At 40.3% G+C, this 13,657-nt stretch overlaps 3 protein-coding genes across 6 annotated transcripts in view; 1 reads left to right on the top strand and 2 right to left on the bottom strand.

Moving 5' to 3' along the window:
• LOC139340971 (transmembrane 9 superfamily member 2-like) overlaps positions 1 to 13,657 on the top strand; it is a 369,464-nt gene that overhangs the window by 79,893 nt on the left and 275,914 nt on the right. The gene's annotated exons all lie outside the window — the stretch shown is intronic.
• The window catches only part of zswim8 (zinc finger, SWIM-type containing 8), a 425,535-nt gene that overhangs the window by 214,861 nt on the left and 197,017 nt on the right, over positions 1 to 13,657 (bottom strand). The gene's annotated exons all lie outside the window — the stretch shown is intronic.
• The window catches only part of ndst2a (N-deacetylase/N-sulfotransferase (heparan glucosaminyl) 2a), a 71,711-nt gene continuing 61,518 nt past the window's right edge, over positions 3,465 to 13,657 (bottom strand). For all 3 annotated transcript variants that reach the window (XM_070977146.1, XM_070977147.1, XM_070977148.1), the window contains 8 exons: positions 13,006 to 13,188; positions 12,670 to 12,766; positions 12,463 to 12,586; positions 11,540 to 11,714; positions 11,215 to 11,385; positions 6,714 to 6,823; positions 6,424 to 6,526; positions 3,465 to 5,592 (listed from right to left, as the gene is read on the bottom strand). In XM_070977146.1, coding sequence (XP_070833247.1) covers positions 5,467 to 5,592; positions 6,424 to 6,526; positions 6,714 to 6,823; positions 11,215 to 11,385; positions 11,540 to 11,714; positions 12,463 to 12,586; positions 12,670 to 12,766; positions 13,006 to 13,188 — 1,089 coding nt within the window. In that variant the 3' untranslated portion in view covers positions 3,465 to 5,466. The remainder of the gene's footprint in view (positions 5,593 to 6,423; positions 6,527 to 6,713; positions 6,824 to 11,214; positions 11,386 to 11,539; positions 11,715 to 12,462; positions 12,587 to 12,669; positions 12,767 to 13,005; positions 13,189 to 13,657) is intronic.

Raw genomic sequence — 13,657 nt, 5'->3', positions numbered from 1 at the left:
GGGACAGTCTGATCACCTTTTCATTGTTCCTACCCCCCAAGTACACACCACTCATTAGATGTGTGAAACTGTCAGTGAGGACTGCTAAAGTATGGCCAGAGGGAGCTGACCCCACACTCCAGCACCAGTTCCAACACAGACTCGAGTATGTTTGCCACCCAGGCCACGCTGTTAGACATGCATTTCCACAGCCATACAGACTGCTGTCTGACTCCAAGATCTAACTGTCTAAACTCCCATGCTTAAAAGTATATTGATGAGGATGCTTAAAGTGTTGAAAGAGGATGTTTTCTGATGTGGTTTTAACAACAACATGATTGAAAACCAAATGTTTTTTTTGTTGTTGTTGTTTTTTTACCATTAAATGAAGCCTCTAAACCTGACTATACCAATGCCAATTTTGGTCAGGGTACTAAACACAGTGGGAGTGTTGCCTTAATCTATAAGTCAATTTCTAACTTCCAAACAAGATATTAAATCAACAAGTTTGCAACTCTTATGGTAGAACCATGTCCATCAACTATGAATTACACTGTACAGACAACACACTCCTAATATTCCACGTTGTGTCACCCTCTAGACCACCTCACCCTTATTTCCAACTTTTACAATAATTTGGAGATTTTATCTCAGTCCATGTTACTAATTCTTATTCGATTTTAATTACTGGTGATTTCAATATTCAGTTACAGCTCTTTCAACCAAAACAAGATGGCAGAAGAGGTCTACAGCATGGTTTACTGAAGAAACACAAGCTCTAAAGCAGACCTACAGGATATTGGAATAAAAATGACAAAAATCTAAATTGGACCACTCATTTTGACACTATAGCCTAAAGCAGCCACCTGGAAATATTTAGATACAAAATTAGTCTCTCATGTCCAGCTACTTCTGTAATATCAGTACTGCAATTTCATATGCCGAATCCCAGTTATCCTCTGCTCATACAAAATGTATGCTTCTCTCTTGCGACTTTGTCTGGAAAACCTGGTCAGTGCTATTTATGCTTTCCACACATCCCAACTTTTTTGGAAGTGGGGTTGTATATTTCACTTCCTGGCCAAATTATACAGTCATGCTACACTGATGATACTCAGCTGTAAGTGCCTGTAAAGGGAAATGATCCTTCCAAAATATGCAAACATAGACAGCAGTTACATCAAGCAACAGTAACTCTCAACAACTGCATGAGTTCTCAGAATTTAACAGCTAAGAATCTTGGCATTAGGTTTGATTCCCACAGACTCTTTGATCAGCACATTAAAGGATTCACCAAGACTGCCTTTTTCTAAACTAAAGCTAAAAAGCTAAAATTTGGTAAAGTTGTTTATCCTTTAATTGCATCCTTCCAGCAGGTGTGTCACAGCTTCAATTAATTTACTGACCATCGTAGTTATAGTCCAGGTTTGTCAAGAATACAGCAAAGCAAAAGCACATGAGCATGTGTGCCTTTTTCTCTCTCCTTGTACTGTCTTTATATTCTGGCTTCTCTCTGCTGGACCGTCACTCATCCTGCGACCTCTCTCTCTCTCTCTCTCTCTCTCTCTCTCTCTCTCTCTCTCTCTCTCTCTCTCTCTCTCTCTCTCTCTCTCTCTCTCTCTCTCTCGTTGTTGGTCCCTCTTGTCTTGTTTTGGTTATGAATCTTCATCCTCCAGAAGATTCAGCCTCTCCTTTTGTGTCTCTCTCTGTCTTTCTCCCTTGTTTGCATGGTGTCCTTGGCTCTCCCTCCCCCTTTGTGTGTTTGTGTCTTTTTCCTCTATCTGATTGATGTGTTTGTTGAGGTTGTCTTCATGGTGGACAGGAAGTTTACAACTTGGAACATTATTGTCTTCTGGAAATAAAATGCCATTTTTGCATGGTAAATTGTCAATCTGTCTCTTAAACACATACTGCGCATACACACTGAGTTGCCAGTAGACCTTCACCTCACATATAGCTGCTTCTATGTATAGGCAGGCGTTTAAGAACATTCAGAGGAGCAGAATCTGTGGCATTGGTTAATGTTAAGCTGAACATTGGAATATGACACAATTAACTTTGAACATGGCAAGATGAGGTAGATCTAGAGCATAGTTCTATCTTGAAAATAGCTGTTGTCTATGGCTTTTCACATACTACTACTTAAAACTCTGCCCAATTAATTAATCTACCACTTATCACAATTTTGAATACTTATCCTTGCAATTTGCTCAAAATTCATGTAAATGTCTTTAATGACTGGTCTTGGTGCATTAATGTTAATGTTGTCACTGTGAATTATCTTAGAAACATTATTCATGACCCCAGTGACTCCAATAGGGAATTAGAGTGCTGTGATACTGCAAGTATATGTGTGTGTTAGGGATATAAGAATTCATCTTTGTGTGTGTGTGTGTGTGTGTGTGTGTGTGTGTGTGTGTGTGTGTGTGTGTGTGTGTGTGTGTGTGTGTGTGTGTCTCTGTTGGAGGTTGGCAAACAACAGCTGTGCAGAGATTAAGGCTAAGACTTTCTTGGAACAGCTGTGTGTATGTTGCAGTACAATGTTATTTACTTGCGATTTATGAGCGTTTAATATTATTTAAGTATATTTCTGTGTCTTCAGTGCATGTGTGTAGTTATTTTGGATGGTAATCCTCAAACTGTTTCTTTCATTATGTCCCACTCTCTGCTCTGCTGTGTGATCACTGCTGTCAGTGTTCCCGATTCCAACAGCACTGTGGTGCTCTACAGACTTGCCTCTTCAGGCTTTGCTAGTTTAAAAGGAGATTCTTTTAACCTGGATGCAATGAAATCAAAGTGCAAGTAAAGTACAACACATGACCTTATTGTTGTCAATAATGCCAGTCTCTTCTGTCTGCACTGAGACAAAGGAACCCTCTGTTTATGTTATGAAGACAATAACTTTACATTCCTTGCCCAAAGTGCATATCATGTTCTTCCACTGGCTTTTCTCCAGCTTATCAGGGGATCTCTGTGGTTCATGTGGTTATGAAAAAAAGTTTATCATCATAGAAACAACATCAGCTACAGTGTAGACTGTTCCTGCATCCTGCACAAGCTTGATACACCAACTTATCAACTCCATAATATGTTAACACAGAAAAACACCATAATTCTTCACCCATTTGATGCAAAATATCTCCTGGAACTGACTTATGACAATTTCACAAACCTACACAATCACATTTAGCAGGCTGCACACAGAGAGGAGCTGTTAAGTCGCTGACAGACCAGTTTTAAATGCCAACGTGAAAACCTGTTTTAACAGTAGCATAAACCAGCAGAGGAACCTCTTGGGAATATCATCGTGTGACCTCCAGTGCTATACAGCATGTGGCAGCAGAGCACAAAATTTTATTTCCCTTTCTAATCATTAATGAATCAACTTAACTTGGTAGCACAGTGGTTCAGTGGTTACAGCTCAAAGATCCTCCATTCAATTCTCGACTGGGTAGGTAAAAAAAAAAAAAAAAAAGCAAGAGCCATCATTTCCAACCTCCCTATGTATTTATTAGAGATGATACAGTGCCCTTTAAACAGTTATACAAATCAAAAAGAAAACAAGACAGCAGCTTCTGATTCATCTCCATACTAGTTTCGATGTTTGTTGTCTGTTCTCTTGTCCACTGACATTCGTTGGGTTACTGTCCTCACATGGAGACAAGTGTGTCAGTGTGTGTATGGGGTGAGGTGTGTAGCCATCTGCGTTGTTTTTTCAGAAGATATTTGACATGCTTCTTTTTCTTTTCTGAAGGTGTGGTGCTCTTACTGACTGGCCCCCTCTCACAGTAAAACACAGCCCACTAGGTTACACATGGGCTTGGACCAAGGCTGTACTGCATGATCACATCAAGTCAGGATCACTCTAAATTTTGAAGTTGAACTCAATCTACTAGTCATGACTAGCCTTGCATCTGTGAAAACATTTTTATGTCTTCTATCATTGTGGAGGAGCTTCGTCAAGTCTGAGAAAATAACTCTGATGATGTCACAATGATGTCATCCGAGTTATCTCAGCTACCAGACAATAAACAGCAAGCGGGGGCACAAAGTTGAGAGGATCCTTTTTATTAATTGCTTCCCCCATAATTGTGAATGATAAAAATTGTCGGATGGGGGGGACATAAACATTTTTAACATTTTTTGGCTTCCTAAGGGGGGCATGACAAAAAAGTTTGAGAGTCACTGGTTTAGCCTCTATAGATTTCATTTAATTGGTAAATATAATGTGGACCGTTTTCATTTAGTAATAATGGTCCTCAAAAGTAAAAACGCATTGTCTCTTGGAAAATTCAACTACACTTGTGGACTGTACATATTTCAGTTTTTTTTGCTGACTAATCTTGTCCTCTCAGCTTGGTATCATCCAGTCCTACAACCTTTGCTCAACAGTCTGTTGTTTGGTTCACTCCATTTGCTGAAACATGGATAGGCTATTTTCAAAAAACTGTGCTATGTAAGTTAACAAGTATATAGGTGATCTAAATTTAAAAGTGGAGAATGTAGGTAGACCATAGCAAATGTAAGTACAGTCTGTTATCATTCAAAACCCATCTTTACCTTAGTGAATAGTGAACAAAGTATCATAAAGCTGCTCACTGACAGCTGTTTCCCTGACAGGATGTTAGTGTCGGGCAGAGCCTGGATCACTCCTGAGTTTTAGTCAAGTACCGAATCTAAACATTATATTTACATTGACCTGTCATCATGTTTGCTGAATCCATTCTTAAAATGTCTGTTTCTACAGTAAACAGACTAGAAAACTGTTGGGTAAAAGGAAATGCATCACCATGTTGGCTTGACCTGCAGGTAGGTGTGTGTGTGTGTGTGTGTGTGTGTGTGTGTGTGTGTGTGTGTGTGTGTGTGTGTGTGTGTGTGTGTGTGTGTGTGCGTGCGTGCGTGCGTGCGTGCGTGTAACAGACAAATATGGACCCTGGTATGGACTGTCTTTCTGTACTGTCTGCTTCAGGCTGCTGGCCAGTTTGTTTCCCAGATGCCCCTTACACCTAACATATACAACTGCTTTTGAAAATTAACTGGTTTACAATCATTCTTTTGGAGAGATGAGATTTTTGTGTGTCTGTCTGTCTGTGTGTGTTCATTCTGTATACACTCACATCCACACTCTCATCCTGTGAGCTTCTCTCCTTGCATTAAGGCTGTCTGACCTGTTCTTTATGCCTGCTGGTCACCCAGCCCTCGGGATCCACTTCAAACTGACGTATACAGTGTCAGCTCCCTACGAACACACATCAACAAAGATTGAGGGCTGTCCAGTGCACGCAGGAGGATGGCAACAAATCAGGAGTTGGAGGGAGATTGGGATCCTTCTCCAAAAGAGACTAACACTTACAGAAAGATCTTGCCTTGTACTGTCTTAGTGTGCGCTGCTGTTGCTTGCAGATCAGTTAGTCCAATCTAATACAGAGCCAAGTGTTGGCTCATCCACAGATTTCAGTTCCGGCATCTCTGTGTGAGCATGTAGCTTCAGCTCCAGCTCGTGCTCTGGAGTTCTTGGCGAAGCCAGGACGGAAGCGGTTGGCCCAAACGATTCAGCAGATGCAGTAGCTCCATGTTGTGCTCACGGTAGTACTCTGCCAGAAAGGCACGTGACTGCATGTGTATGTGCACATGCATGCACGCGCACACACATGCACACACATGCACACACACACAGATGACAAGATATCAGTCAAAGATCAGAACTACAGAAGAAATTATTTGATATAACATACAGAAGTTGAAAATGCAATGATATTCTTTGCACAAGGGGCTTGTCGAGTGTTGTCAATAATGCCAGTCTCTTCTGTTTACTCACTGGCTGCTGATGTTTTAAGGGATAATTCTATGTTATTCAGTATTTTTCTTATTGTCAAAAAATAAAGCCCACAAGAGGCTCAGTTACTTCTTAAAACAGCTGGACACTTTCGTTTTTACAACCATTCCTAAAACAGGAGGAAATAGTGTATTTGTCAGGGACTATTTTCAGCAGTGGACTTAATCTGCATTTGGTGCTTTACTACAGTGCTTCCATAAGGGGGTGCTAGTGTGCCTTAGAACAGGCCAAGATGTCACAAGATTTGATCATTTACATTGTAGCAATTGTACATTTTAATGTTGCACCACATTAAATAAGATGCAACATTTGCTCATTTTATCTGATCTGCTGAAATTTCCAAAAGCACAAGAACTAAGAAATAAACATCAGAGGCACCTATTAAAAACCCTGTTTAATACATAGTTACATCACAGATCCCAGTTTGTACTGTTATAGTGACACAGAAGCACTGACAGCGTCAGACTGAGCAAAACAAAGATTTGTCACTATAAATCAAGCTGAGGTATATGCTGATCAGAGTGTACAGTGAAAGCTACTAGGTTTACAATGTAATGGACAGGTTTTAAGCCATAAAGTCAGTAAGGTGATGACACTATAAGGTATACCTCAGAACTCATCTCTGGGTACTTCCTGCCTTTACTCTTCCCGAGACATCTGGTTCGACCTCCTTCTACTCGCTGACACCAGAAACCTTTGCTGTCATCGTACCTGCAGATACACAGTTGGTACTTTCACAACACAGTAAAACACCTTCCACACATGGTACACTATGTGGGACAATTGCTGGATTTAACTGTCTGTTAAGTGTGCATACTGTGTGTGTGTGTGTGTGTGTGTGTGTGTGTGTGTGTGTGTGTGTGTGTGTGTGTGTGTGTGTGTGTGTGCATTTACAAACATTAGAGCCTGGGTGTAGTTGAAGATGGGAGTGACACCAAGGAATCTCTGGATTCCCTCCATCAGTAGTGCTGGGTTGGACCGCAGCAGGGCCCCATCCACGATGTGCAACTAAAACACACACACGCATGCACACACGGAGTCAGTGTCATACATAACTTGTATCTGGACAGTGGTAGGTGATATTGTAATGAGAGAAGGGACTACAAGCTGCTTCCACGTAAAGAAAGAAAGAAGAAAGAAGTCAATACATTTCCTCTTATTTGAATTCTTCATTTTGGATTTGTTTGGACCAAACTAGTCCTCTCTGATTTCATATACAACTCCAAGTCCTGCTCCCTGTAGAAGGTCTGTGATGATTCTGCAATTGTGGGCATTGGTGGTGGACTTCAGCAGGTGGCAAACAACCGATATGCTTGTTTCAATCCACAGCAAAGGGAAGGACATGGACATGGTGCAGCATTACCTGTACCTGGGAGTACACCTGACAACAAGTCAGAATGCACTTAGAACACAAAGCCGTGTACAAGAACAGCCAGAGCCTATTCTACTTTCTCCTCTGGTCATTCAGTGTCTACAGCACCATGAAGAGGATGTTTCACCAGTCTGTCATGGCCTGTGCTATTTTCTTTGATTTTGTGTACTGGGGCAGCAGGCAGCAGGGAGAAGGCAGTTGATGCTTTTTGCAACTCAACTGACGTGTTGAGAAATGGACAGTAAAGGAAAGGGGCTGCTGTGGCACCAGCCTCCATTTCAGCTCTGCTCTGTTGACTTAATCTCCCTTTTTTTCTCTGGATTACTGTCTTAGTGAAATTACTAATATTACAACTCTTTGATTGGTGGGACACTCAGAGAATGTACAATAATGGGACATTATATTCCACATAATGGGGCATAATTATTAAACAATTTGAATTCTAAAAAAAAAAAAAAGGATTTCATATTGTATTTACATAAAGTAGCTATATGCCTCTTCTCATACACATGTATAATCCTGACCATAAACTTGTTCATATTTCATCATCCTTATTGTCAACCTGTTATATATATTTTATGATGTGTGTGTATGTGTGTGTGTGTGTGTGTGTGTGTGTGTGTGTGTGTATATATATATATATATATATATATATATATACAATCTTGAAGGAGTTCCAAGAGGTGTTTAGCACTTGTTGGCCCCTTTGCCCTTACACAGCCTGGAGGTGTGTTTGGGGTCATTGTCAAGTTGAAAAATAAATGATCGTCCAACTAAACGCAAACCGGATGGGATGGCATGTCGCGGCAGGATACTGTGGTAGTCATGCCGGTTCAGTGTGCCTTCAATTTTGAATAAATCCCCAACAGCGTCACCAGCAAAACACCCCCACACCATCACCCCTCCTCCTCCATGCTTCACAGTGGGAACCAGGCATGTGGAATCCATCCGCTCACCTTTTCAACGTCTCACAAAGACACAGCGGTTGGAACCAAAGATCTCAAATTTGGACTCATCAGACCAAAGCACAGACTTCGACTGGTCTAATGTCCACTGCCTGTGTTTCTTGGCCCAGACAAATCTCTTCTGCTTGTTGCCTCTCCTTAGCAGTGGTTTCCTAGCAGCTATTTGACCATGAAGGCCTGATTCGCACAGTCTCCTCTTAGCAGTTGTTCTAGAGATGGGTCTGCTGCTAGAACTCTGTGTGGCATTCATCTGGTCTCTGTTCTGAGCTGCTGTTAATTTGCAATTTCTGAGGCTGGTGACTCGGATGAACTTATCCTCAGAGGCAGAGGTGACTCTTGGTCTTCCTTTCCTGGGTCGGTCCTCATGTATGCCAGTTTCGTTGTAGCGCTTGATGGTTTTTGCGACTCCGCTTGGGGACACATTTAAAGTTTTTGCAATTTTCCGAAGTAATGATGGCCACTCGTTTTTCTTTAGTTAGCTGATTGGTTCTTGCATAATATGAATTTTAACAGTTGTCCAATAGGGCTGTCGGCTGTGTATTAACCTGACTTCTGCACAACACAACTGATGGTCCCAACCCCATTGATAAAGCAAGAAATTCCACAAATTAACCCTGATAGGGCACACCTGTGAAGTGAAAACCATTTCAGGTGACTACCTCTTGAAGCTCATCGAGAGAATGCCAAGAGTGTGCAAAGCACTAATCAGAGCAAAGGGTGGCTATTTTGAAGAAACTAGAATATAAAACATGTTTTCAGTTATTTCACCTTTTTTTGTTAAGTACATAACTCCACATGTGTTCATTCATAGTTTTGATGCCTTCAGTAAGAATCTACAATGTAAATAGTCATGAAAATAAAGAAAATGCATTGAATGAGAAGGTGTGTCCAAACTTTTGGCCTGTACTGTATATACATATGTATATACACACACACACACACACACACACACACACACACACATATACACACACACATATATATATATATATTAGTGCTGTCGCGTTCAAATAACGCATTAACGCAAATCAATTTTAACGGCGTCATTGCCAAAGCCATCCATTGCCAGACGACAATGGATGGCTTTTGACAGAGGCATATGGATACCACAACAAAGAACAAGCTTACTGCAGCCATAGCCAAGTAATGTTCATTGTTTCTGGAGAGAAATAAGAGGCTGGGTTGATAAGCCTCTGGTGAGTAAACAGAAGAGCAGTATAGTCTGATTGCTTGTATGTTGAAAGGAAACTTTAGAAAGGAAAGTTTAAGCCATGGTTTAACTGCACTATAGCCTGAGTCCTAGTTTACAATGATGTGCACTTTATCTTGTAGCACCCTGTTTTGATCCCTTAGAAAGGATTGTTGAAGGGGCTTTTTTGTAACCAAATATTTTTTTTTTGTCATCTGTTTATTGACAGTGTTAAATTGTGTGAGATTTGATTCATTCAAATGTGAATGACTGCTCGCTGCGAGAGGCTCTGCAAGAGGCTATATATATATATAATTAGTGCTGTCAGGCGATTAAAAGAATTAATCAAATCGAATTAATCGCATTTTAATCTCATATCTGCTAAAGGTCCCCAAATAAAGAATTTGAATTCTAGGACATTACAAAATTGTAGTGTATGACTAATCAATTGAATACACCAAGAAGAGAAGATTTGATATCCACATTTTTATTGGTGAAGTGTGCTTCATAAATGAAAAATTCAGATGACGCTATCTGAAACGTCTTTTTTAGGCCCTCGTCTTCCACGATTGAAATCGGCCTGCAATCAGCAGCAACCCACTTTGCGATTGAGTTTGTCAGTTTTTCTGTCGTGGCTTTGCTCATTCGTTTTCCTAACTCAGCAAGTGTGGGTTGGCGGAGTGAGCTCCCGGTAGCACTAGCGGCACTAGCAGCAACTACATGTTTAGTGTTTAAATGATAATTCAGGCTGGAGCTGCTACGGTGATAGGAAAATTCTTTTTTACACAAGGTACAAATCACTGCGTTCTTGTTAATAGTCCCGTCTTTGTTCTTTTTATAAATAAACTTGCCGTTCAAAGGTCCAAGTAGGCTTGCCTCGCTCTCCGGTGTCGCATCCATGTCTGTTGTCACCCTGCTTTTGACTAGTGACGCAGGTAGGATGCGACCTGCCACTGCAGCCTACGGATCACTCAAAGGGCCAAATTTAAAATGCGTGCACATTGACTTGCCACTCCTGATTAATTGCGTTAATTTTTATAGCGCGTTAATTTGCAGCATAATTAATTAATCTAAGTAACGCATTAAACTGACAGCCCTAATATATATATATATATATATATATATATATATATATATATATATATATATATATATATATATACACGTGGTCAGGCGGTGTCCTTTTGAGCTGGATATAAACGAGCCCTGTATCAAGAGTTTAAGCTTCAGATTATCACAGTGATCTACTGTTGGTTCATTCGTTATCACTACATCAGCATTTAATTAGAATTAATCAATAAAATCCTTCTTAGCTGAGGAGGGTTGGTTCCCTGTCGTTTTATTAACGAATGCAACATTAAATTAACTTGATTCCCCTACAAAAATTATTACTGCAAGTAGAATTACCACTGTCATATCACCAACAATGTTATCACCAGGTCTTCCTCAGGAAATTGGAAAGTAGACATGCTTAAGATTCATGTTTTGTTATTGGTGGGGACTTATCTCAGAAATAGGCTAATCTAATGTTTCACCATTCCTACAGAGATTTAGCTTCATTGAAAATATTGACCAGTGTTTCAAATTTTCTGTCTGTTCTGTTCTCTGTTTCAATGAGTTCACTATTTAAAATTGTTTTTTGCAATGAAGGGATCCATTTGTGAAGGCAGTATGTAAGTGCAACCTTGATAACTGGGAATACATCCAGAAATTAAACACACCGAAATGACTTCCATTGAACATAAAAATGCTTTGTGAAGTGAAGCATTAATAATATTACATTGTTTCCATGTAAAAATACACAAATGACAACCAGTTGTTGAATGTGACATTGCTGAACAGACTATCATCCACCTGCTCCAGTGTTTGTTACCTGGCTGGGTTGGTAGTGTTGCAGCCAGCGCTCCAGGTGAGTAGCATAGGCCCCGGGATGAAGGCAGCGTCTCTGAAGGGCCTGTAGGTCCCTGGGGGCCGAGAGGCCTGCAGTCAACACTGCATGGAAAGTGTTGTTGAGGGCAGCAGGGTCCTGGTGAGCCCTCTGGTGCTGTGGTCAATTAACACATGCACACACACACAAAACAGTGAAGGGAGTTTCAATTGCTTTAAGGAGCCACATACATACTGACACAGTACTGGATTTACATACGGTCTGATAACAGCAGAGTGGGTGATCTTGCAGTGTAGGTGATGGTTCTCACCTGGTACCAGGAGTAAGCTCTGTCAGATGGGTTGATGAGCACTGCCAGGATTTTGGCTCTGGGAAGCAGGGCAGCAGCTCTCTTAGGAGCTACTTCTGTGTCAAAGTAGTTGGCACTCTTTTCAAACATGAAATCTGTGCTGACATTGGAAGGGAATGGGAAGAAGTCCATGTACCTGAGGAGAACAGAGATGAAATAACAAGTGCCAGTTAGTTAGTGCCTAATAAAGTATTCACACAATCAAGTCAGTATGTAGTAGACACCTTTGGTAGCAGTTACAGCACATTCTTCTTTACTAAAACACTCAAGCTCTGTGAGTGAACGGCAGTATGACACTGATTCTGGAGTGAGTACCTGGATGCTGACTGGCCAAACAAGGACTTTACACTGTTGTTTTGAAGGTTTGACTTTCTGTTTTGGGTTGCTGTTTTTTCAGTTAATCAATTATTAACCTAGTCTTCAGTGAGTATCTTGTCTTGGCACGAAGGTTTAGTGGCCCGGCAACGAACCTGCCTGCCACTACAAGGAAACAAAAGGGAATTTTTAGACTAAAACAACTGTAACCTTGAACTGTGGATTTTGTCCACCATGTTCACAGTATTAGAGAGGAGGAATGGTTACCCAGTTACCCTGACACTTTCAATGTGCGTTATTGTATGTTATGTGAGTATTATACAGTATTACGATAGACTTGAAAAAATTTCAAGCTATCATTTAAGTCCCTGTAAGCACTGGTTCAGCCGAAGAGAGGAAAATAAATAAATAAATAAATGAATGAATGAATGAATGAATGAATAAATAAATAAATAATAGAAAATAAGACATCTTAAAAAGAGAAAAAATCTATCCAAATTTAAGCCACATTCTGTTCAGGTTATTAAGGACGAAGTTATTGAGGAAGTGTACAGTAGTCCTGTCTTTACCAGTCAATCCCATTGTCATAGTTTGCTCCATTGAAGAACTGGATCTCCTCAAAGGTGGTGGGACTGGAGAAGGAACTGGTGATTGCTGGGTGGAGGCTCAGGAATGAATGAAGCGCTGTAGTTCCTTTGAGTAAAGACATTTATAACAATGAATACATATATATGAAAAGAATAACAATTAAAATACAGATAGAGAGAGCATGGCACCCGTTTTCTGTGGTCCAATGACGAGGAACTTGGGAAGTCGGTCACAGGTCTTTTCTTTAGACCAGATATCTTTGTGTCTCTTGTCATGACAAGGGTTCTGAAAAATAACGTGGCTATTTAAATTTTTTATCACATCAAAAAGCAAATATACTCAACACTATGCTTTAATTCCTGTATTTCTACCACATTTGTTCACACCTTGGCTCTCCTGTGTAGTATTTGAATTCACTCACTGAAATAGTCACATGGCCATTTTAGCTTTGTTTAATAAAACTATTTACTATGATTGGATTATGAGTACGTTTTAGTTTTGAAAAACAAAATGAACATGCTGACCTGCCAGAGTGGGTCTCTCTCCTCAGGAAAGATCTGGAAGTATTTCTCAGCCAGCTGGACAGGGGGCAATGTCTGCAACCTGAGGTGGGTCCAACACTGGACAAACTTCACCAAAGATTCAAAAGTGTACAGACCCAGCCGATCATTGCCATAGTTAGAGAGGTGGGTCATGAAGATACTGATCTGGATTGAGAGGGCACAATGTACATTGCAAATTAGTTTAAAATTTACCTGGAGCTGTTGTTAATGACCAGCTAGATAATGAACAACAACGAAATGCACCATGAGCTCGAGAGCATTGTTGGCTACAACGGAGAAATAATCAAGACCTGTTAGTTAGTCAGACACAAATTTAGCTGAATTACGATCACAACTGAAATCACACAAAAACTACAATGACATATTTAAAGATGCAAATAATACAATAAAACATTTTTATTACAATTAAAACAAACCAGTAAAAATAAAACTGCATTAGCGAAATGCGTGTATGCTAAAGTTGTTTTTCACTTCTTGGAACCAAGTCCTAGTCAAGTCTCTAGTCTGTAGAGTTGTCTTTGTGACTTGCAAGTCAAACAAGCAACTTCCAGTTTATCAGTGCTTGAGATGTAAATTATAATAAAACAATGGCCAAAGTCATGCCAAATTCTTA

Source organism: Chaetodon trifascialis, chromosome 13 (genome assembly GCF_039877785.1).
Source record: "Chaetodon trifascialis isolate fChaTrf1 chromosome 13, fChaTrf1.hap1, whole genome shotgun sequence".
NCBI lineage: Eukaryota > Metazoa > Chordata > Actinopteri > Chaetodontiformes > Chaetodontidae > Chaetodon > Chaetodon trifascialis.
This window is presented reverse-complemented; position numbering and strand designations above follow the sequence as displayed.